Raw genomic sequence first — 25315 nt, 5'->3', positions numbered from 1 at the left:
GAAAGACACCGGGTGGTAACCCAACCCACTAGTCTCTAAGGGAGACACCCAGTATTTACCATGAAGTCAACAAAGAGAAGACAACCAATAGGCCCTCCTGGAGGTGGGGTGAAAGATGGGCCTAATTGGACGGATCATACGGAAACAACAGGAACGAATACTGATAATGAGAGGAGCCTGCAGATATGTGGTTGTGGGTGGAAAAAAGGTGACCACATTTAGAGGACTGTGAATCCACCAGGGAAGAGTAAAGTGCGGAGGGAAAAGCCAACAGCAACCTTGCACTGCAACATCAGATCAGATTAGATCAGAAAGCCAGGTCGAAAACCACAGCACCAACGGACCCATCGTTGCTGAGGGAAGGCAGGTAGGCGAAAAGAAAAACCCTGTAGTGGAGTACAACCTGTCTTGTGAGCACCAAGAAGAACAGAACAGCAGGCACCAGCTAGGAAAGACAAAATCAAGTGGCCAAAGACCAGTGAGGCAATTGCATGGCAAAGACTGGATACGGACCTGAGTGGAATACTGGAAAGGTCACTGCAAGGGAGTGTGGAGGCTAGGCTCAACCTATTTGCAGAAATTTTCTACCAGGACTGTAAATTCATGTTCGGCATAATTACCACAAAGAAAACCACTGCTCCAAGACAAAAAGGGAGGCAAGAGAAAGCGATTGAGCAACTGGTGCATCAGTGACTGCAACTCTGAAGGAACTGGAGGAAGGCAACACCGGGCAAGAAAGAAGGTCTCAAAGCGCTGTGGAAGGACATCAAGCAGAGGCTTTCCAGCCTGCGGAGGGCTGAGCACATCCGAAATCGCAGGAAGAGGAAGGAGAAGGAACGAGCTGACTTCTACAAGAATCCCTTCTAGCATGCCAGGCAGTTGTTAGAGGAAACAAAGAGTGGGAAGCTAGAAATAACTAGGAAGGAGCTGGAAGAATAGATCAGAAGGCAGTACAGCAACCCAGCAAGGTATGAGCCTTTAGGTTAGCCAGAGTACGTGCCTCGTCCAGCCTTACCCATGTCCCAGTTTAACATCTTGCCCCCAAGCTCAGAGAAGTGTGAGCGGTCGTAGGAAAGGCCAGATCATCAGCAGCTCCAGGCCCCAATGGGATACCCTACAAGCTATATAAGAACTGCCCTGCAGTGCTAAAGTTGCTATGGACCCTCATGCAAGCCGCCTGAAATATGCATTGCATCTCATCGGAGTGGCAAAGAGCAGTGTCAATATTCATCAGCAAGGAAAAGGACTCTAGACTGATCAGCCAATTTAGGAGCATCACCTTGCTCAATGTTGAAGGCAAGATCTTCTCTGTTTTGGCATGGAGAATAACCATAACCTCACAGGGAATGGCTATGTTGACACCAGCTGCCAGAAGGCGGAGGTCCCAGGCTTCCCAGGATTTGTGGAACACTCATCTGTGATTTGGAAGCAGATCCAACTGGCCAAGCGCGAATAGAAAAATCTGCACATTGTTTGGCTTGACCTTGCAAACATGTATGGATCAGTGCCACATCAGCTCATCAACTACACCACTGAGTTCTTCCACATGCCTGACAACATCAGGAGCCTGGTCTCCAATTACTTCAAGGACCTGCAGATGGGCTTTGCCCTCCAGGACTTCACTACCAGATGGCAGCAGTTGTAGGTAGGAATTGGTAGGGATAACAATAAAATAAATAAATAATAATAAAATAATAATAATAATAATAATAATAATAATAATAATAATAATATTTCCTTAGATTTATATAGTGCTTTTCTAGGCACTCAAAGCACTTTACATTATATGGGGGGGTGATCTCCACAACCACTACCAGTGTGTAGCAGCCACCTCTACACCATGTACAGCCAGGCTGCTAAAAAGGATGGATGAACTGATGTCCTGGGCAAAGATGAAGATAAAGTCTGCTAAGTCCCGAAGTCTCTCACTCAGGAAAGGGGTTAGGAACGACAGCACCATCTTTGTCATGTGCGGTAAGAAAATCCCATAGCTGGCTGAAAGCCTTGGGAGACAATACATAGCTGAACTCTCTGATAAGCACATGGGAAAGAGCATGCTGAAACAGCTCTCTGATGGTCTGGAAGGACTGCCCAAAGCCAGCTTTGTAGAAGGTGTGGTGCTACCACATCACACTATCAGAGAATAATGTGGCCATTGAAGTTGTGTGAAATCCCCTTATCCACAGTAAGCAAGATGGATGGGAAAACCAAATCTATCATCTGAAAGTGGCTGGGCTTGCCATGATGCCTATCTGAAACTAGTCTTTTTGGGAAGGACATCTTACAGCTGCTGCAGCAATCCATCAGCATGGGCTACAAGTAGGAGACGACCAGGCTAGTGTTGGAGCTGAGAAAGTCTAATAACCAGGCAGTAAGGAGTACAAATGTCCAGGTCCAGACGGGGCACAAGTGGAAAGCCCATGCTGAAGTCGATCTGGCAAAGCAGGCAGTAACACAAAGGTATCATCGGTAGAGTCCAGACAGGAAAGACAGGTCTTGGGTGGGGAGAAGCTCCGTGGGTCTGGTCCAAGGCCAGCAGGAAAGAGGGGAAAGAACTGATATTGTCTGAGGTGACAACGATGGAGAAGGAGTGCTATAAGATCAAGGCTGTAGCACAGGGACACAGCAGGGCTGGACAATGTGGGAAGGTGTTGTTGGCAGAAACATCAACATGGCAGACCAGCGAAAAATCCCACAGGAAACTCTTATCTTATCAGGGCAACATACAACCCCTGCCTATTGACCTGGACCAGTGGTTTGGCTGGGAATAATGCTGCCACCTCTGTAGCAGTCCAAATGCATGTCTCCAGCACATCTTATGAAGCTACAAGGTTGCGCTCTCCCAAGGGCGCTATAGGTGGTGACACGATAGGAGCATAGACAGGTCATCAGCAGAGGTCATCCTCCACCAGTGTGTCAGCACATCCAATTTATCAGAGAAGGAGGGGGTAACACAAATGCCATGCCAAGAGTTCCATCAAGGAAAGTTCCTTTCACCCAGGACTGGAAAATGAGAGTCGATCATGGCAGGAAGCTCCAGTTCTCTGGGGAGATTACCAACACAAGTTTCTGTTCTGATATAGTGATGTGGACCAGTGGCACCAAGACCATGCTCCTCATTGAGCTAACTTTTCCTTGGGAGCCAGGAATAGAAGCTGTGTTTGAGAGGAAGAGGCTGAAGTACTATTGCTGTACAGGCTTGTTGGAGAACCATCATCTACCCAGTAGAAGTAAGATGCTGTGGCGTTGTTGGACCATCAACAGTTCGCCTCATGAGGGATATGGGAGTAACTGGTGCAAACCAGAGGAAGGCCCTGAAAGACCTGGCTGAAGAGACAGAGACAAGCATCTTTTGGCTCTGGGTGAGGAGAAAGGTGATGTCTAGGGGTAATAACACCTTACCCAAGATCTAGTTGCAGTGGGTGGCAGGGAGATGTCAATGCCACTGTTCCACCACCAGGAGATCTTCTGAGGTCAAAGTAGTGAGACGTTGTTGAATGGTGGTACCCAGCTGACAACCCTGCAGCTGACCTATACCTATATGGAATCAGTGGTACTGAGCATGCTTTGTGCCAGTGGGGCTCATTACAGCCTTAGTCACAGCCACAGTCCCAGTTCACCACAACAATCTATACCTGTGAATCCTCCAGATCTGCTACTTTACCTAAGAAAAACTATCCACAAAAGGCTTTACTAAACAAATATGTTTTCAGCCTAGTTTTAAACACTGAGACTGTGTCTGAGTCCCAAACACTAATTGGAAGGCTGTGCCATAACTGCCGGGCTTTGTAAGATTAAGGTCTACCACTGCTGTAGCCTTCACTATTCGAGGTACCAATAAATAGCCTGCACTTTTTGATCTAAGTAGGCGTGGCGGATCATAAAAGACCAAAAGTTCGCTCAGGTACTGTAGCACAAGACTATTCAGTGCTTTATAGGTCAATAGTAGTAGTTTATTTATAATAAATGCAAAATTTGATTGGGTGCCAATGAAGTGTGGATAAGATCGGGGTGATGTGATCATATCTTCTGGTTCTAGCAAGGACTTTTGCAGCTGCATTCTGGACTAACTGGAGCTTGTTTATGCTCTTACTGGAACATCCAGACAGTAAGACATTATAATAATCAAACTAGCGGTAACAAATGTTTGAACTAATTTTACTGCATTGTGTAGTGACATTATATTTCTTATCTTAGCAATATTTCTGAGATGAAATAAGGCTATCTTGGTAATATCATCTACATAAGCTGGAGTCAATAATCACACCAAAGTCTTTTACTGCTGCACATGATGAAACAGAAAGTCCATCCAGAGTTACTATGTACTCAGGAAGCTTACTTCTGGCTGCATGTGGTCCTAGTACAAATACTTCTGTCGTGTCAGAATTACGTAAAAGGAAGTTAATAAGCATCCAGTGTCTAATGTCCTGTACACATTCCTCAACTTTATTAAGTGGTTGTGTCTCATCTGGCTTTGCATTTCTGCAACAGTGGAGGCTAATACCATGTTCATGAATCATTTTACCTAGAGGTAGCATATGGATGGAATTATCTGTTTGAAGAACCATGTAAGCAAGAGATCTAGTATACAAGTAGTTGATTTTGATGAGGAAATTAGTTAAAGTCAATGTTCAGACCTCAACCCCATTGAGATTCTATCATGGGTTTTTAAGAGAGCTATGCATAAAAGAATACCCTCAAACATCAATGATGTTCATTGATGTTTGCGGGCATTTTCTGTTGTAAAGAAAAGTGAGTCACTATTTCTCAAAAACAATGTGAGAGACTGATAAACCTTAAAATTAAAGTTATTATTGCTTAAGGTTGTCCTCCATGTTACTGAATTATAGGGTGTACTTATTTTTTCCCATCTGATTTTTGAATGTTTGTTTCATTATTTGTTTGTTTATAGAAGTTGGTGAGGACAGCACAATTGTTATTTAGGCCCTGATAATTAAAAACATAGAATTGAAGGAGAGTGTACTTTCTTTTTCCCATGGCTGTATATGAGCTTGTTGGACATCCCATTCAAAAACCATCTGCATTACTACTGAGTTTGTCCCCCGTTTGAGGCTATAACAGCCTCCACATCTGGAAAGGCTTTCTACAAGATTGTGGAGTGTGTATGTGGGAATTTGTACCCATTCAGTCAAAAGAGCATTTGTGTACAGAGTGAGAATTGACATTCCAAGTTATCCCAAAGGTGTTTAGTGTGGTTGAAGTTAGGGCTCTATGCAGGCCACTGGAGCTCCTCCACACCAAACTCATTAAAAAGGTGTTGTTTTTTTAAAACATGTCTTTAAGGACCTTGCATTGTGCACAGGGGCACAGTCATGCTGGAACAGGAAAGGGCCTTCTCCTTACTGCGACAAAGTTGGAAGCTTACAATTGTACAAAATGCCTTTGTATACAGTAGCATTAACATTGACTGTCACTGGAACTAAGGGGCCTAGCGAGTGGCGGTTGTAAACCATAGTAGCTGGGGGGGGCAAGGTAGGGCTTCTGTGATCTCCAGAAGTAAGCTAATAAAATAATTGAATAAATAGAAATAATAAAATAAAATAAAAGGAACTAAAAGAAACTTTCAAATGGGCAGAGTGTAATATAATATACAGTATCTCACAAAAGTGAGTATACCCCTCACATTTTTGTAAATATTTGATTATATCTTTTAATTTGACAACACTGAAGAAATGACAATTTGCTACAATGTAAAGTAGTGAGTGTACAGCTTGTGTAACAGTGTAAATTTGCTGTCCCCTCAAAATAACTCAACACACAGCCATTAATGTCTAAACCGCTGGCAACAAAAGTGAGTATACACTTTTAAAAGTGAAAATGTCCAAATTGGGCCCAAACTGTCAATATTTTGTGTGGCCACCATTATTTTCCAGCACTGCCTTAACCCTGTTCTGCATGGAGTTCACCAGATATTCACAGGTTGCCACTGGTGTCCTCTTCCACTCCTCCATGACAACATCACGGAGCTGGTGGATGTTAGAGACCTTGTGCTCCTCCACCTTCTGTTTGAGGATGCCCCACAGATGCTCAATATGGTTTAGGTCTGGAGACATGCTTGCCCAGTCCATCACCTTCACCGTCAGCTTCTTTAGCAAGGCAGTGGTAGTTATCATGCTGGAATACTGCCCTGCGGCCCAGTCTTCGAAGTGAGGGGATCATGTTCTGCTTCGGTATGTCACAGTACATGTTGGCATTCATGGTTCCCTCAATGAACTGTAGCTCTCCAGTGCCGGCAGCACTCATGCAGCCCCAGGCCATGACCCTCCCACCACCATGCTTGACAGTAGGCAAGACACACTTGTCTTTGTACTCCTCACCTGGTTGCCGCCACACACGCTTGACACCATCTGAACCAAATAAGTTTATCTTGGTCTCATCAGACCACAGGACATGGTTCCAGTAATCCATGTCCTTACTCTGCTTGTCTTCAGCAAACTGTTAGCGGGCTTTCTTGTGCATCATGTTTAGTAGAGGCTTCCTTCTGGGACGACAGCCATGCAGACCAGTTTGATGCAGTGTGCGACGTGTGGTCTGAGCACTGACAGGCTGTCCCCCCACCCCTTCAACCTCTGCAGCAATGCTGGCAGCACTCATACATCTATTTCCCAAAGACAACCTCTGGATATGATGCTGAGCAGGTGCACTCAACTTCTTTGATCGACCATGGCTAGGCGTGTTCTGAGTGCAACCTGTCCTGTTAAACCGCTGTATGGTCTTGGCCACCGTGTTGCAGCTCAGTGTCAGGGTCTTGGCAATCTTCTTATAGCCTAGGCCATGTTTATGTAGAGCAACAATTCTTTTTTTCAGATCCTCAGAGAGCTCTTTGCCATGAGGTGCCATGTTGAACTTCCAGTGACCAGTATGAGGGAGTGTGAGAGCAATGACATCAAATTTAACACACCTGCTCCCCATTCACACCTGAGACCTTGTAACACTAACAAGTCACATGACACCGGGGAGGGAAAATAGCTAATTGGGCCCAATTTGGACATTTTCACTTAGGGGTGTGCTCACTTTTGTTGCCAGTGGTTTAGACATTAATGGCTGTGTATTGAGTTATTTTGAGGGGACAACAAATTTACACTGTTATACAAGCTGTACACTCACTACTTAACATTGTAGCAAAGTGTCATTTCTTCAGTGTTGTCATATGAAAAGATATAATCAAATATTTACAAAAATGTGAGGGGTGTACTCACTTTTGTGAGATACCGTAAATATAACCATACAAAACCCTTTATAATATATAATAACATTACATTTATTTCATGTCTCCTACAAGCAGTACAGTAGATATAAAAAGTCTACACACCCCTGTTAAAATGTCAGTGTCGCGTCAGGAGAGGCGAAGACGGGTGCAAGTGCAGATAGCTTTAATACAAACACCACCAAACACAAAGCAGGAACTAGTGGCAAAAATACTAAGGCTAGAAATAAACATAAAACAAAGACCATAAACACAGCAACAGAGACAATGGTAAAGTGAGACAAACGTAAGACAAGGAGTGTAGTGTAAACTGTGGCTAATATACACATAAGTGCACGTTAACATGAACATGATTCAGGTGCAGGTGACCACCTATATGTGATATATGTGGTATGTGACCACCACATATATGATATGACCGTGATGCAGTGAGGTAAAGTGGCTGCTGGGAACTGTAGTCCAGAGTTCCTTTTCTGATATTACATGACAGTCAGATTTTTGTGATGTAAAAAAATGAAACCAAGATAAATCATGTCAGAACTTTTTCCACCCTCAATTACAACATATAAAAATTAAGTGAAAAACAATCAGAAACATTTTAGGGGAAAATAGGGAAAATTTTAGGGAAAATATTTTCACCAAACATACTTTTTTTTTTTCAAATTATCAAATTATTAATCCTTTTGGAATTGGCCTCATCAGATCATACGAATGTTGTTCATTGACCTTTCATGTGCCTTTCATGTCTTTATACTCAAGAAAGCATACAGTGGATATAAAAACTCTACACACTCCTGTTAAAATGGCAGGTTTTTGTTATGTGAAAAAATTAAACCAAGATAAATCATATTAGAAAATTTTCACCCTCTATGTGAAATTACAGTGTATAAAAATTAAGTGGAAAAACAATCAGAAACAAACAAAATTATGTGTGGCTCAAAACAAACACACATTCAAAAGAATCTCTGCTTGGAGAGAATTAATAAACATGTAGGCTAACATAATTGTGGATGTAATACTTAGCAAGCTATGATAGTGAAAATAAATTAAGATGAATAAGGGCATTCAAAATAGATTAAACCTGGATCATTTCAGGTACATATACACAGCTTTATCCATATCAAGTTTCTACTATTGTATCTGTTAAAGTAATTGCTTCTGTTAAGATTTTTGTCTCCGTTAAGACTCCGTTAACATACCTGAGGTGGTCTGATCAGTCCTGTGAGGACGTGCAATGATAGAGAAGCATTCCCATTGGCTGCAGCCTGTAGGTATTATGGCCAATGATGGAAGTAAACATTGTGCAAACACACGCAGAATATCCCCCCTACACTTCTGTGTGGAACTCGCATTTCTGTGCAAATGTCATTTTCGTAGGCTTTCGAGTGGAAAAAGATCCTCTTAATTTCCAGCAAAAAATTTTAGCCAGTTTGATCTGTAATGCTGTCCCCACTTGAAATTCACTCCCCAGACTCAGTCCCCCTGCATCCACCCAATTTCCAGCCTTGGGTATGATGAAGATATGAAGCACTCTCTCAAGCGTGCAAGGTCTCATCACAAGTTCTTGCTTCTCTACGTTGGTCATTGAGTAATTTCTTCAACAACAAAAAAAACTAAAAGTTGTGGCACATAACAAACCATGCATTGCATCAAGTTTCAGAAAATTGTTTGCTGCAATATGATTTCAAATTTAGGGGGGCCAGGAGCTTGTTGACACAGGGGCACTGCCCCCAACCAAGAAAAAAAAAAAACCTACCTTGGCGCCTAGCCCAATCCTGGAAAAATAGCTCCAGACCATTATTCCTCATCCACCAAACTTTGTCACTTTGGCAATCACTGTCTTAAATCAATTGTCATTCTAAATTCAAAATGCTTTTAATTGTTTGTTTACTTGAAAATATCACAATTGCCATCTTTACAGTATTTTGTCTGTTATGTTGTATCTTGTCATATGTAGGGTTTATACTGCCTTGTGCTGTGATGACACCAATCCGATGTGCAATATTGTATCGGGCCCAGGCCAGAAAAAATAGTGACCCGAATATAAGAGAAAACATATTGGATATCAGATCCTGTTACAAATGGCAAAGACTGGAACTGGATTTGGAAAATACACTTATTTTTGGAACTGGAAATATTTACATATAAAGAGACTTTTTACTAGGATTGATTTTATTCTATTTATTATATTTATAGTGTGTTATTTTTGTGTAAAAAAGTTTAACTGTGAAGTGCTTCATGTAAAAAGCATTTTAAAGCTTAGTACTTCTTAGTACTTTGTAAAGAAAATAATATTGACTGATAGATCAGTATTGACTATATTCAAAGTTCAATATTGGTATCAGTACAAGACAAGAAAAAATTGTATCTCCAGCCTAGTGAATTTCCTCTTTTCTAGGTAATGATGTTTTCCTTGTGGCTGTACATGAGCTGGGTCATGCACTGGGTATGGAGCACTCAAATGACCCCTCTGCCATTATGGCACCTTTCTACCAATGGATGGACACAGAAAACTTTGAGCTTCCAGAGGATGATCGTCGTGGCATTCATCAGCTTTATGGTAAGTTATTGCCTTGTATGTATGTATGTATGTATGTATGTATGTATGTCTTGCCGTAAAACCCTATTTGTCTTTCCCTTTTGTGGACAAATAAAGTGGAAGTGAAGTGAAGTTATTGAAACAGTTGAATTTGCTTTGTCAAGACATGGGCAACAAAAGACAACTCAATGAATATCTTTCCTAAGAACAGTCAGCTATTAGCAATTTTACTGCTTCTCTACCCTGTAGGACCCAACCCTAGTGGCAATCCACGACCTTCTGTTAGCCCCCACACCCCTTACAATATCCCTCATCCCACTGACACTCCACGCAAGCCAGGAGTACCTCGCTTTGGCCCTGATATCTGTGAAGGTCACTTTGACACCATTGCTATTCTGAGAGGAGAAATGTTTATCTTCAAGGTATTTAAAATAATCTGTGTGCTTATATACAATGAATAAGAAACTGTTTTAATGCTGATATCTAAAGCTGTTTGATCCTGGGTGGTAGAATAAATGGTTGTGGCGTGTTCATAATCACCGGGTTATGGAAAATTATCCACTGCCAATTGGACATGTCTGGAGAGGTCTACCTACATCAATTGATGCTGCCTATGAAAGAGAGGATGGCAAATTTGTCTTTTTCAAAGGTAAGAGCTGGTTTTATTTTGTACCTTTAAAATTAGTTGCAGAAGATTAACAGACTTAAAATATTTCAGTTAATTTTTTAAAAAAAGTACAAGATATCTTGTTTCACAGGTGACCGACATTGGGTATTCAGTGAAGCAAATTTGGAGCCGGGATACCCAAAGACACTGAGAGCTATGGGCCGCGGCCTCCCTCGGGACAGAATTGATGCTGCCCTTTTTTATACACCTACAGGAAACACCTACTTCTTTAGAGGAAATAAGTAGGTGATTGTTTATTGGTTTGATAGAATAGCATTTCTTGATTATCACAAAGGACAATGCTAGTGTCATTATTTTCCCTCAGATATTATCGATATAATGAACAGTTACAATCAGTGGACCTGGACTACCCTAAACCCAGTAGCAGGTGGCAGGGTGTCCCTGATGACATCAAAGCAGCTTTCATGAGCCGAGACCAAAGTAAGAGTCTTTTTTAAATTCAGCACCTCAATAAGTGCATAGTTTTGCAAAAGCAACACAGTTTGTTTTTAAAAGCGGGATTGTTGCTCTTATAGAGCTAATTTAACTAGTTATTAATTTTTTTTATAAATAAATGAACTAGTTATTATTGATTACATATTTGCAATTAAATGTAATGGTAAGTCACCCAACAAAGACTTAGATTTATGTAGTATATTATAATTAGTCATAAATAATACAGCCCCATAAAAATATCAATTCCGTTTCAAGCAGCATCAACACAATGTTCATGGCTCTGCCTTGGAAAGCATATACTGAATAAACATCTTTACAGAATACTAAAGACATCATCTCTGACTTTCAGGTTTCACATATTTCTACAAAGCGAATAAATACTGGAAGTTCAACAACCAGCTGATGAAAGTGGAGCCTGGTTATCCCAAGTTTGCCTTAAGTGATTGGATCGACTGTCCAGATGAGGAAACTACGACAGGCGGAGGTCGAGCAGGTGGTGGTAGTGATGGCAGTAACCATGACAAAGAGAATAATGAAGATGAGGAAGAACTGGAGAAGACAGAAGTGATTGTTATTGAGGTGGATAACACTTCAGGTGATGGAAGTGGTGTGGCAGCAGTAGTGGTGCCGCTTATGCTGCTGGTGTGTTTAATTTGCACTCTGGGAGCCTTACTCTTTTTCCGCAAGTATGGCACTCCACGTCATGTACTCTACTGTCAGCGTTCCCTACTAGACAAGGTGTAGAGAGGTGAAGAGGAGAGGAGGATGAAGATAAAGGTACAGGAAGTACCGTATATATTATATTATTTCCATGCTTTTAAGTTGTTGACCTTAGTTTTGCAAAATATGATTAAAAGGGATTGGAATATTTTATGCATACAAGCACCTTCCCACTTAAAACCTTAGGTAGACCTGTTGTAGAGTGTAAGTATGGCCGACTGGAGAACACAGAGCAGTACATGGTCATTAAAACATAGTCCAAGTTGCCCTGAATTACAGCACAGAAAGTTATTATTAAGAGTGAAGCAGTGATGCGAATGTACAGGATGCTTCCGCACATGAGTTCACTTCAGTTTGGCAACCACAGAGCACATGTAAAAAAGAAAAGTGATTAATTGAGACTGACCATTTCTATAAGAGGACACATCCCAGTTGTCCCAAAAACGGCGTCAGTGCATGCGGTAACATAATAGCAAAATATAAATAATAATAATAAAGGGTTGTGCTCAGAGGTGTGCATTAAGACTGGGATTATGCGCAACCCAACGGAAAAGTTACAGTAGCAGTCAGGTATTGATACTGCAGGACGAAATGACGTAAAAATGTTATGCGAACGCAAGGTTTTTACTTTGTTGATGAATTCTAAAGATATCCGTCTTACAAACTCAAGGGGATTGTTGCCAGGTTTCAGCAAAATACCCAGCCTCATAAACCTTTTTGTGCTCTCTGACATTTTCTGCTAATCAAAATCAAAAATTTAAAAACTTTTCAAAATTTTCGATCCATGACCACATTGTTTGCTATTCTGTTAATTTTGCATTTATTACAAATATATTTTTTACATGTGTTTTTAAATGTTCTTTTAATGCTTATTATTTTTTGATCTGTGACCGGAATTCTTTTGATGGAAAATTAATCTCATACACTGTGCCATTTTAGGCCAATTTATACACAGCCTTACTGAGTGGCAAATTAAAATAGTTTTTTTTTTCTGTACAAACAAAATAAATATGTTTTTCTGAGCTGCTGCTCAATAAATCCCATGCAGATCATGCTGTGCACAGGGCAGAATATATCTGCTGGCCCTTTAAAAAATAATGATTTCATTTATTTAAAATAAAGAAATAAAATAACTAAATAACCAACTAAAAATTGTACATTCATTGTATGTGTTTTTAAATGATAGTTCTCATCATTAGGAAAAAGACAATCTATCTAATTTTGACTGGCAGCATCATTCCAGTGTGTGTCCCAGCTTTATAGATGATAGATATCCATTGACAATATATGAGAGGACAACATGGCACTATTCTCTCCCATTGTGCATTTTGAAGCCATTTTTGGGTCAAAACAGGAGTCATCCTCTTACAAAAATTGGTGCCAGAGTCTGCACAGTAGAAACCTAGGACCCAGAGCATACGCAGAAGATATGGCCAGACAGGCAGTGGGTCTGCATACACATATGTGCCCATCCATAATAAGTTACCCAAAGTGCAAATTAAGCGCATTAGCTAACCCAAAGTGTCAAGTACCGCATTCATCAATATGTCAAATGCTAAACTGTAGTCGTATAATTTTCACAGGTATATCGATTCTACCATGGAAAATATTTTAGAGCTTTGATTCATGACTGACTGCATTTGCTGGCTAGCTAACACATTATCCATCATCCATCATCATCAAAGTAATATAAGTAGTGACTGTAAGGTAGCAACTGAAAATAATGTGGAAATAACCAGCAATCAACATTTACACTCAACACAATATATTTTTTAAGAAAAAATCATCGATCGAAAAAAAAATCGATACACTCCATGATTTTCATCTAGCTCTAGCATTGGATTGCAATCAAATTTACTGTACCAGGACAGCTAGAAGGACCTTGTGATATGAAAATTTCATTAGAAATTTGTTGTTTATAAGTCTAGCTAGCTACCTGCCTTCTTTAGCTAGCAGCTTAGCTGCATTTGGCATGAAATGGCAGACACTGATGTTGAGCTGACTTTAGAAAAAGTCTTTTGATGACGAGGAGAGACGGAAAATGTAACAAAAGACAGACCAATGTCCAAAATTTTTATTCAAAAGTCAGGGAGCAAAAAGGTGATTATTTTTTTTGTCTTGGTACAGCATTGTGCAAGCAGAAACTACTACTACTACTACTACACACACACACACACACACACACACACACACACACACACACACACACACACAGACTTGCACCCAACTAAAAACTGCACACTGCATAATACTTTAGTATTGCGGTTTCTGTGTGGAAATTTGTTTACAAGTATTTTCAAACCAATATTATTTTCTGACATAGAAAAATAAGACAAAGACATAAGACAAAAATTGTGATTGTTATGATTAACATTTTATGATTGCTGATAATGAGTTTCATCATAGATGTATTTTCATGAGACATGTTAATTGTGATGTAATGTTTTTATCAGATACAAAAGATTGTTTACTACATAAATAAAACCACTAAAATTTAAGAAGTTACTGTATGTTCTAATAAATGGGCTGCAATTTGTTTATTTGATAATCTATTTTTTTTTCATTTGTTTTACTTTTCTACCCTTGTAAAAACAAAAAGGGGGGGGGGGTTCTCTGACTTTTTTTTTTCCAGTTTTCTCCTGGTGAATTCATTGATGCCAACTACTCCTCTTTTACTTTTTTATGCCTTAATGCGGTTGTGGTTATTTGTCTTGCTATAAATTCTAACTGTTATGTGTAACTGTAAATGTGGAATGTTGAGATTACTGTTTATCAGATGGCCTTTTACATCACCTGATAATTGATTTCATTTTCTCATGTCATGATTTTAAAATTGGTAAAATTGCTGACAAATATAGCTTATTCTCTCACACATACTATTTAGGGTTAAAGTGACTTAAATGAGTATTCTGTGTGAGTATACTATGTCTTTTCGCTAATATTCCTTAATATTTTACTGTATATTAATTATGATATCATGATTATTATTACTTATACTAACATTCTTCTCAATGAAATTAATGTGTTTTACTAACATTGTCAATAGGATGTCCTGCTGGACAGGCAAAACTCATCATGCAGTGGCCTTAATTTTTTACATTTCTGAATTTATGAAAATAAATAAATCAAAGACCAAAAGAAAAAACTAATGCTTATTGTGTTTCAATTGTAAACACAATTATGTTGTGGTTCTGTTTGACTTTGGCATATTTTCAAACTCAAGTCCAGGCTATTTATTTATTTATTTGTCCATCTGTCTATCATATATCTCTCTATCTATCTATCTCTCTAGCTCTCTATCTATCTAAAACAAACAAACAACAAACTATGCCACATCTATCAGTAAGCCATCTATCTTTCTAAACACAATATAGTCAGTTACTTAACACAATAAATTGTAAGTACATTGTCTTTTTCCATAATTACCTGAGATATTTACCAGATTGGGGGGGGGGTGTAACATTTGTAACATTTCTTTGCAAAAATCATTCTAAAGCTTTAGTTTGAAACATGATGCATTTGTCTTAACTATTCATAATGCACAATACCATTTTTATGTGACTATAAGAGGATATATAAAATTACATCATAGGACTGCTTCCATGGGTGGGGTTGGTTGTAGCATCTCAATACAATCACCTTCAAAAGTATTGAAACAGCAAGGCCAATTTTTTTTTTTAAATTTTGTTATGCACTAAAGATCTTTGAGTTTGAGATCAAAAGATGAATATGAGATGATGGGTCAGGATTTCAGCTTTTAATTCCCTGATATTTATGTCTATATGTGTTGCCATCTAAATGGCAACTTTTGTTTGAACTGACCAATTTTTGAACTACAGTCAATCTAGCTTTAACATGAGGCCTTTCAAGAAGAGATGAACGTGTTACTCAATCTTTATGGTCTTTATCTCTTCTGGCACAAATTGTGTGCCTCACACATTAACACATTAGACTTGTCTTTTCTTTCTCTGATCTATTATCTGCAATAATAGAAAGATACACACCCATGACTTGGTCAGGGTTTACAATTCAGATTAAACTGCCTGCATTCTCCACCAAAATATGTAGAGAAAACTAGCAGATCAGCTCAGAGGGGGGCATTTTGCAAACTTAAAATTTTAATATCTGATCAACTGTTTGTCCAGCGATAAGTTAAAATTAGTGTATTTATTAATTCTGAATAAAATCCTCCATGGCCCCCAGCAATAATACTGCATATAATGAAAACACTATATTACCAGCTAGCAAAAATATGTTCTAAGAATATTTTGCTATATAGCATACCCATTATTTTATGGAAAAATTATTTCTGAATGTTTTCTGAATGTTCATAATGTCCAGTTAAAAAAAAAAAAACATTTATGAAAAATTTGTATTGGTTATGTGAACGTTAGAGAAAATATTAACGGAACATTAAATTTGATCATTTTGCAAACATTAAAAGAAAGATATTTCTGAATGTTCTCTGAACATTCAAAATGTCCAGTTTTCTCAATGGTTTAAGAATGGGTTTTTTTCTTGGTTATGCAAACATTGAAGAAAATGTTCCCCCAGGAACGTTGCTTATATTCATGTTTATATTAATTAAAATCATAAAAATAGGTTAATCCCCCATCCCCCTGACAAATTGCACCCTGATTATAATATACATTTGAATTACAAAAATAACTTTTACATTTTACTGTAGTAGTACACTAAACAAACTGTAAGAATCTCAGAGAAGTACACAATTCAACACATGGAATCAAAGAGAGCTTACATTTTCTAAACCAAAAACACAACCCCAAGTTAAAGATGGGAAACAAAACATGAACTCAAACATACAACTTGACAACACAAGTCAAATCTAACAAGACATGTTGAAAACAACACAACCGAAACAGAAACCATCACAAAATTAAGTGTTTTCTGTATGTATGAACTGTTTTATATGGAGTTTCAGACACTGTTGTTTTTCAAAATGTGTTGTGATGCTTCAGGCTGAAGTGAGACCTTTGAGTGTCTGGATAGCATCTATACAAACAAAAGATAGTGTTGTTTAATGTGGATGAAAGAGATAGATAGAGCTTTTTACACATTATTCAGAAAGGTAGATCTCCAGGAATATGGTTGGTGACCATTGATCTAAAACATGGTGTGGGTGCAGGTTTTAATAACACTGGAAAGGAAAAGGAATATAGAAATAAGGGCAGATTTGCTACAAACTAGAGTTTGCATGGCTAACGGTTTTTGGTTTTGTAATCATTCAAAAAATGTTTACCTAACGTTAATGATACTGCACAACAGTGCAATCAGTTATGTCCCTTGTGCTTGATGTTACTGTTAGCCTGGGCGACACTCGATTACCATCAGGACAAATAAAGTGGCAGCATGGTTCATACATATCTTGGTTACTGGTTTACTTTACTTTCATTTTCAAGTAATTATACATAAATTCACTGCCTGTTACTATGCAAAGCTAAAAACGTGCAGCGATGTGGGCAGTTTGTGGACAGAGATTTTCCTCCTGCTGTCACTAAGTGCAGCTGCATGTTAACTCATTTAATCCGATGGAATTTATGTGATGAGGGGCCATCACACATTTACATCCAAATGATTAATAATCATCATCCAAATGATTAAATGATCCACCTAGAACGAAACCCAAATACCAAAGTAAAGACTATTACATGCAGTCATTTAAAGAATATAAAGCGGTAAAGACCACCTGTTTCTGCTCACAATTTAGGAGATTTTGTCCGATTTCACATACAATTTAAAAATGAATCCAATGTTGAAGCAAATCTAACTTGCTCCTGCAGGAATTCCCTGGGACTGCAAGCCTCTAAAGTAAACTATTTATCTAGTCATGAAAACTTCTCCAAGATAGCCAGATATATAATCAATTCACTTCAGAATGGCTGAGGTTTGACTAAATATATCAGCCCGTCGTAACAGTCATATGCAGACTATGGATGCCATTGGTTTTTAAATGGTGCCTTACGGAGCGCATGCGCAGAGTTGTGAGTAATACAAGGACAAGGAGAGAAATTAATTCATATGAAATACTGTTACAGAAGGGGAATTTCGAAGTTCTGATTGCTTATAGTAATGAATTAGGTTCAGTGAAGTCAATAGAGTGTTTTATACCTGGTTGCCTTTATATTTCATAACTTACATTCATTGTTGGTTCCTTATACATGTGTCTTGTGACTTCATGTTGTAAATTCTTTTATCACTGTAATGACCAAACAATCAAATAGTAGCATTTAAAAAATGTTAGATGAAAGTCCAACTAAAACATTCCAAAAAAGTTGTTCCATGAATGATGTATAAATAAAGTTTTTGTGCTAACATTCTGAGAATATTTTTAAAAACAAGATAACTTTGAATGAAAGTTCTGGAATGTTACTGGAAGAACATTCGTTTCTAACTTTGATAGAACCTTGCCACTACATCAACCAAAGTTCTGAGAACATTCCCTGTCAGCAGGGTTAAGAGCACAGTAATAAGATAAGCAGTTTAATACATTAACTTGTAAACAGATTGACACATGACACTTGCCTTTAAAATCTGACAAGACTTTGTTAAACTGTTTAATACACAGAAACTAATCTAACACATAAACACACACACACACACACACAAATGTCAACTAAGAAGAGTTTTGAACAAGGAAAGAATGAAATCACAAGTGAAGTTATCACTGTGACATGTAATTCATGTAATGGAGGTTAGGACAGATGCAAGTGCAGATAAGAGCTTTTATTAAAGAGAGGCAGGCAGACAAATCCGAATCATGAGACAGTAGCATGGTCAAAAAACAGGCAATGCGTCAGGCGATTGGCAAACAGGCACAAACTAGGCAAAACTGCAATCGAGAATGAGGGTGAGAACAAGATCAAAATAATAACACGAACTGAGAAACAAACGCTTGGTATACGGAAACTCACGTAATACTTCGCGAAGTATAAAGAGACATGAAGGGTTTAAATGACAAACATAATCAAGGGTGATCACAAAACAGCTGAGACTAATGATGACACCTACGGGAAACAACCAATGACAATACAGGAGTGGAGACAGGACATAAACCATAACAAATGCATGTGTCGAAAGTAAACAAAGTCAAGGTCTCCGAAAATCAAGCTCGTGCTTCGGGTTACCGAAAACGCTGCATGCTAGCTAGCGCTAGCTCGAGAGGAAATCGTGACAGAACCCCCAGAACACACTCCCCTCCCCTGGCCGTCCTGGCCTTCTGGGCAAAATATCTTCAGCTGAACAGGAAGGCAGAGCGACGTCCTCAGCGGGACAGGAAGGCAGAGCGACTTCCTCATCGGAGCAGGAAGGCAGAGCTACATCCTCAGCGGGGCAGGAAGGCAGAGCAACGTCCTCATCGGAGCAGGAAGGCAAAGCAACATCCTCATCGGAGCAGGAAGGCAGAGCGACGTCATCATCAGAGCAGGAAGGCAGAGCGAAGTTCTCAGTGGAGCAGGGAGACTGAGCAGCGTCCTCAGCTGTATAAAGATGCTGAGTGGCGTCCTCAGTCATGCAGAGAGGCTGAGCGTCCTTCTCTATCGACTCTGCAGGCTGAACTTGGTTGGCCGTGCCACCAGACTCAGGTGTACCCATTGCTTGGTTGGCTGTGTTGTCAGTCTCAAGCATGAGCAGAACTTGGCTGGCGGTGCCAGCAGACTCGGGCGTGAGCAAAACTTGGTTGACCGTGTCAGCAACTCGGGAGTGAGCAGAACTTGGTTTAATGTGTCAGCAACTCGGGAGTAAGCAGAACTTGGTTGACTGTGTTAGCAACTCTGGCATGAGCAGAACTTGGTTGACCGTGTCAGCAACTCGGGAGTGAGCAGAACTCGGTTTTCCATGTCAGCAACTCGGGAGTGAGCAGAACTTGGTTTTTCGTGTCAGCAGACTCTAGGTTTCTGTTGTTTTTTTCCTGCCTGTTCACTAGAATCCTTACAAGGCACAAAGAGACATACAGTGGGTATAAGTATACCCGATAAGTATTGGATGCGTGAACATTTTTTTCAGTAAATATATTTCTAATGAGGCTATTCACATGAAATTTTCACCAGACATCAGTATTAACTCAAGAAATCCGGAAATATAAAGAATTCACAACATTAAAGCCCATAAATAAAGTTGTGTAATAAAGTGGAATGACACAGGAAAAAAGTATTGAACACGCTAACTGAAATTTATTTAATACTTAGTGGAGAAGCCTTTGTTTGTAATGACTGTTTCAAGACTCTTCCTGTATGAAGAAATTAATCGGTAGCAGTATTCAGGTGTGATTTTGGACCATTCTTCTAAACATATTGTCTTTATTTATTTGAGTGACCACAAATTTATTGTCTAAATCTGTGGTCACCCCACAGATTTTTAGTTGGATTCAGGTCTGGGCTCTGGCTAGATCATTCAAAAACATTGATCTTCTTTTGGTCAAGCCATTCCTTTGTTGATTTGGATGTATGCTGTATGCTTTAGGTCATTGTCATTGCGGAAAGGTGAAATGCCCCTTCTGCCCCAAAATTTAGACCGTTTAAAAAGTTAAAAAGTAGAAAAAGGCTATAAAAATGTCTCCTTTTATATATATATATATATATATATATATATATATATATATATATATATATATATATATAAATATGGTTTTATTAGTCATCAGATGAGTAAGCTTGTTTTTGTTTCTGATTACAAACATTTTAAAAGACCACGATTGTTTCCAGCATATAAATACCGTAAATAACCTAAATAACCTTTACATTTATTCATTTAGCAGACGCTTTTATCCAAAGCAACTTACAAATGACAAAATACAAGCAAAACTTGTATAGCAGTGTATAGCATAGTGGTGTATTGGGACGAGATGTCCGCGTTACGCGCGGAGGTCTCACGTTTGAGCACTTCCGCGTCTCTGACCACAACACCCTCGGCTCTCACGATGCATCCACCGCCGTCCGCCTCAGCGTATGTTCAGCCAACGCTGGCTGCGCACATTCCGACCACGCCAGCTGCGCACATTCCCACCATGCCAGCTGTGCACAATCCGCCTCTGCCTATACCAGAGAGATACGATGGGGAGCCGGAACGATGGAAGGGCTTCCTGCTACAATGCACGCTATTTTTTGAAAGCCACCCGGACATGCCGGAGGTCCACAAGTTGACCCACTTTATGGAGTTACTCTCCGTAACAGCCCTGGCATGGGCTACGGAGGAGTGGGAGCAAGGAGGCGCGCCTTCAACCATTCTCCTGATGGCTGGGAGACTGGCGATGAACTCATGCATATTACACAAGGCTCACGTACCGCGAGGGAATACACACTGGAATTCCGCACCATCGCTGTCCGGAGCGGATGGAATGAGCCAGCCCTTAAGCCCGCATTCCGTTGGGGCCTAGATCCGGAGTTATTGCAAGAGTTAGCCTGTCGGGGTGAACAGCTAACCTTCGATGACCTCGCTGATCTAACCATAAGGCTGGATCATCTGCGCCATACTAACCGCCCTGTGCTACGTAGTACATTGCCACCAGAGCCAGTTCTACCAGCCAAACCCATGCAGCTTGGACGTGCACGGACCCGCGAGGAGGAGAGGGAAAGAAGACGTACCCGGTGCTTTTATTGTGGCGAGGGCACCCACGTCATCCGTCACCCCACAGGAGGCCTCGATCGACCGAGAGGAGCACGGACAACCCACCTCGTCGCATCTGGGTGAGTTTTAACCAGTCACACGCTTCTCATATATTTGCGTTACCTATCGTGATAGAGCATTCAGGTCGGTCTTTTGTTCTTTCAGCGCTCATCGACTCCGGAGCGGCTGAGAACTTCATAGATGTGAAGACGGTGCAGAAGCTCGGCCTCCCTATACGTCCCCTGCTCCGACCTTGCAAACTTCAGTCCATAGACGGGTCCCCTATTGGTGGAGGAGTAATATCCCACAGCACGCTACTGGTCAACATTCAAGTTAGCGCCCTTCACCACGAGAGTGGAAAACAGCCTTCAGCACCACTTCCGGACACTATGAGTACTTGGTTATGCCCTATGGGCTCGCTAACGCCCCCTCAGTGTTCCGGAAACCTAATCAATGACGCCCTGAGGGACATGCTGGGGAGGTACATCGTCGCCTACATCAACGATATTTTGGTATATTCGACATCCTTAGAGGAGCACGTCAAGCATGTCCGGCAAGTATTGCGTCGCCTGTTGCGATACCAGCTCTACGTAAAAGGCCGAGAAATGTGAGTTCCACCAACACACATTCTCATTCCTAGGGTATGCCCAAGGGGAGTCACTGTGGACCAGGTCAAGATTCAAGCGGTTGTGGAATGGCCCACTCCTCTAACCGTCAGGGAGTTGCAGCGTTTCCTTGGCTTCACCATCGGTGATTCATTCAAGACTTCAGTAAGGTGGTGCAACTGCTGACATCCCTCCTGAAGGGAAAACCCCGGTGACTCCTTTGGACCCCTATCACCTAGGAGGCTCTTGAGAAGCTTAAGCGGGCCTTTACAACAGCCCCCATCCTCAGACACCCGGATCCCTCCAGGCCATTTGTCGTGGAAGTTGATGCGTCTGAAGCAGGCGTCGGAGGGATTCATGCGTCGGAGGGATCACCCCAATTATCGACCCAGGGATAGGGTGTGGTTCTCCACAAGAGATTTAAGGTCACCCCTCCCGAGCAAGAAGCTTCAACCTAAATATACTGGGCTCTTCCAGGGCCTGAAACAGATTAATGAGGTCACGTACCACCTGGATCTACCAAAACACAGTCACATCGCCCCGTCTTTCCATGTATCACCCCCTCAAATCTGTGATACCGGGCTCCTTGGACACAGCGTTGCTGGAAGACTCTCCACCGGAACCGCTGGAGATTGAAGGCCGCCCAGCCTACCGCGTATGTGACATTCTGAACTCCAGACGTAGGAGAGGAAGACTCGAGTATCTGGTAGACTGGGAGGGGTATGGACCAAAGGAGCAGTGCTGGGTCCCATCCCAAGACATTCTGGACACAAATCTGCGTAGAGGCTTCCACGTGGCTCATCCAGATAAACCTGGTCCTCGGAGGAGACGGAGGCCTCGGAGGGATTCAGCTCCTGGAGTGAGCCCTTTCGGGGGGCTCTGTTACACCACGGCGAACTCACGGCTGCAGTTCCCAGCGTGTAGTGCCGTCCATGGACATGGCAGACAAGGACTACACTTCCCAGCCATGCCCGTGCTCGAGTTCGCCGGAGTTCTGATTACGAACACCTGCGCTACATCAGAAGTTATAAAAGGGCCTCGTTAACGTTAGCTTCTTGTGAAGTAAACGCTCAGCAGCCTCGTCTCTTTCGTGCACCAAGCCTTAGTTTTGTATCCGTTTATCTGGTTTCGATATTCGCTTGTCTTTTGACTACGTTTCTGCCTACGCCCTGTATAACTCGTTATCTACCTTGATTTCGTTCCGTGGTCCGTCTGTCGTCTGCCCCACGTACTCCAGTTTGCCAGTCCTTGTTTGTCTCCGCCAAGGAATCGTAACAGCTATATAGAACAGAAAGAAATGTTATTATAGAAAGTAGGTTAAAATTTATGAAATGTATTAAATATTACCTTTTTGAGAATGTTTTTGTGGTTCATTTTGACTTGGCTCTAAGATCTTTGGATTCAGAAGGATTACACCTGATAAACTATGAAGCCTGTCTATGTTTAGCCAATGTACTATGTACAATGTTAGGAAACTGACGGAGGACTAAAAGTAAAGACTTATCTTTTAAATGCTACGAAATGGGTCTAATAGGATCAAGTTTAATTCATGATGAAATCGAAATTTCCGTATATATATATATATATATATATATGTATATATATATATATATATATATATATATATATATATATATATATATATATGTGTGTGTATATATATATCATGGTCACCCCATTCGCCTGACTTGAAACCCATAGAAAACCTGTCCAATAGCATGGACCGCAATATTTGAAAGATCTGGAGAGATTCTTTAGGGAGGAATGATTTTAGATCCCTTGCCATGAATTCTCCAACCTCATCAGGCTTTATAGGAGAAGACTCAGAACTGTTATCTTGACAAAGTGAGGTAGCACAAAGTATTGACTAAAAGGATGCCAATAATTGTTGCACGCCTATATTTAACAAATATTTTTTTGGGTAAATCTGTGTTGTGTTTGCAATTGTTTAATATCCATCAGAGCAGAATATTTTTATGAACTTTTATGAATTTTTTTGACAAAAGATCAAAAGGTTAAACAATAAAGACAGTTTTTCTCAGCCTTCTTTGCTCATATTTACCAAAGATGCCAATATTACATTACATTTACATTTATTCATTTAGCAGATGCTTTTATCCAAAGCGACTTACAAATGAGAAAATACAAGCAAAGCGATATATCAAGCAGAGAACAATACAAGTAGTGCTATGATACAAGATCTTTTAATTGAGTTCTAGAAGGAGCAAAGTGTATAAAGTAAAGGTGTAAGTGCCTCTACTTAAGAGTAAGGTTTTTTGTTTTTGTTTTTTGTTTTTATGGGCTGTGCTGGCTCAAATTTTGCCTATTACCTGAAGACACTTAACATAGAAACAGATACTCGCATATTCAATTGGAGAAAGAAAAATAAGACACCAGCCATGAGTGAGAAGAAGCAAGGGTCCAGGTTTATTCGTTCCGTTCAACCACACGAGATCCACACAATTTGAGACACCCCAAAATGTGATCTAAAAAACCAGAGCTGAAGCTCTTCTATTTATACAGTTTTCTTAGGGTCAGGATGACCCAGACACCAATGTGTTTTAGAAAGAGCTTATCAAAATTACCATTCTGTTTTAGAAAGGGCTTATCAAAATTACCAGTATGTTTTGAAAAGAGCCTTTTCCGAACACCATTAGGTTTGAAAGAGGTACGAGACACAACATTTCGGAGAGACCTCGATCTCACAGTTATCTTGCGGGTGCAACGTGACTCAACTACCCTTATAAATGGCCCCTCTTGGTCCTCTCTTAAAAATTAAGGCCTTCGTCTGTATTACTCCTGACTTTTTCTCGTGAGACAAGACTCTTCCCCATCTCCAAGTATATTATGAGTAAGTTTCTTTCACATTTTTCTGTATTTCTGGTTTATAAGTTCCTTTCATATTTGCTCTACATTTCTGTTATATATATATATGGTTATACTGCTTGCAAGTGGTTTACTGTATTCCCTACTTCATAATATCATTATATTATCCTTATGTTGGCTCAAATTTAGCCTATTACCCAAAAACACTTAAAATTCAACATAGAAGCCAATACTCACATCTACCTCTGAGCCCAGTTGGAGATAGAAAAAAATACACCAGCCGTGAGTGAGAAGAAGCAAGGGTCCAGCTTTATTGTTCCATTCCACCACACGAGATCCACACCGATGAGAATTCTCAGAAGTGATCCCAATACCCTGAGCTTAAGCTCCAGTATTTATACTGTATTTACACACTAAATAACCCATATGTTTCAAGAAGACTATGATCTCACTACCAATAGGGTTAAAAAGAGCTCATTTACCTTACTCTTATGTTCCAGAAAAGGGCTATTTCACTTACACATAGAATTGAAACCAGGGGTTTTAATTTACACATAAAATCAGAACCCAGGCATTTCTAATAACCCAGAAAATAAAAACCCAGAGTTTTGAATTACACAGAGAATCAGAAACCAGAGTTTTCAGTTACCTAG

At 40.3% G+C, this 25315-nt stretch overlaps 1 protein-coding gene across 2 annotated transcripts in view; it reads left to right on the top strand.

Moving 5' to 3' along the window:
• mmp14b (matrix metallopeptidase 14b (membrane-inserted)) overlaps nt 1–14766 on the top strand; it is a 40884-nt gene extending 26118 nt beyond the window's left edge. For both annotated transcript variants that reach the window (XM_053628006.1, XM_053628005.1), the window contains 6 exons: nt 9627–9788; nt 10017–10189; nt 10278–10416; nt 10526–10676; nt 10760–10875; nt 11240–14766. In XM_053628006.1, coding sequence (XP_053483981.1) covers nt 9627–9788; nt 10017–10189; nt 10278–10416; nt 10526–10676; nt 10760–10875; nt 11240–11634 — 1136 coding nt within the window. In that variant the 3' untranslated portion in view covers nt 11635–14766. The remainder of the gene's footprint in view (nt 1–9626; nt 9789–10016; nt 10190–10277; nt 10417–10525; nt 10677–10759; nt 10876–11239) is intronic.
• Nucleotides 14767–25315: the final 10549 nt, after the last annotated feature.

Source organism: Ictalurus furcatus, chromosome 7 (genome assembly GCF_023375685.1).
Source record: "Ictalurus furcatus strain D&B chromosome 7, Billie_1.0, whole genome shotgun sequence".
Lineage (NCBI taxonomy): Eukaryota > Metazoa > Chordata > Actinopteri > Siluriformes > Ictaluridae > Ictalurus > Ictalurus furcatus.
Note: the sequence above shows the minus strand (reverse complement) of the source record. Positions and strands in the feature narration are given on the sequence as shown.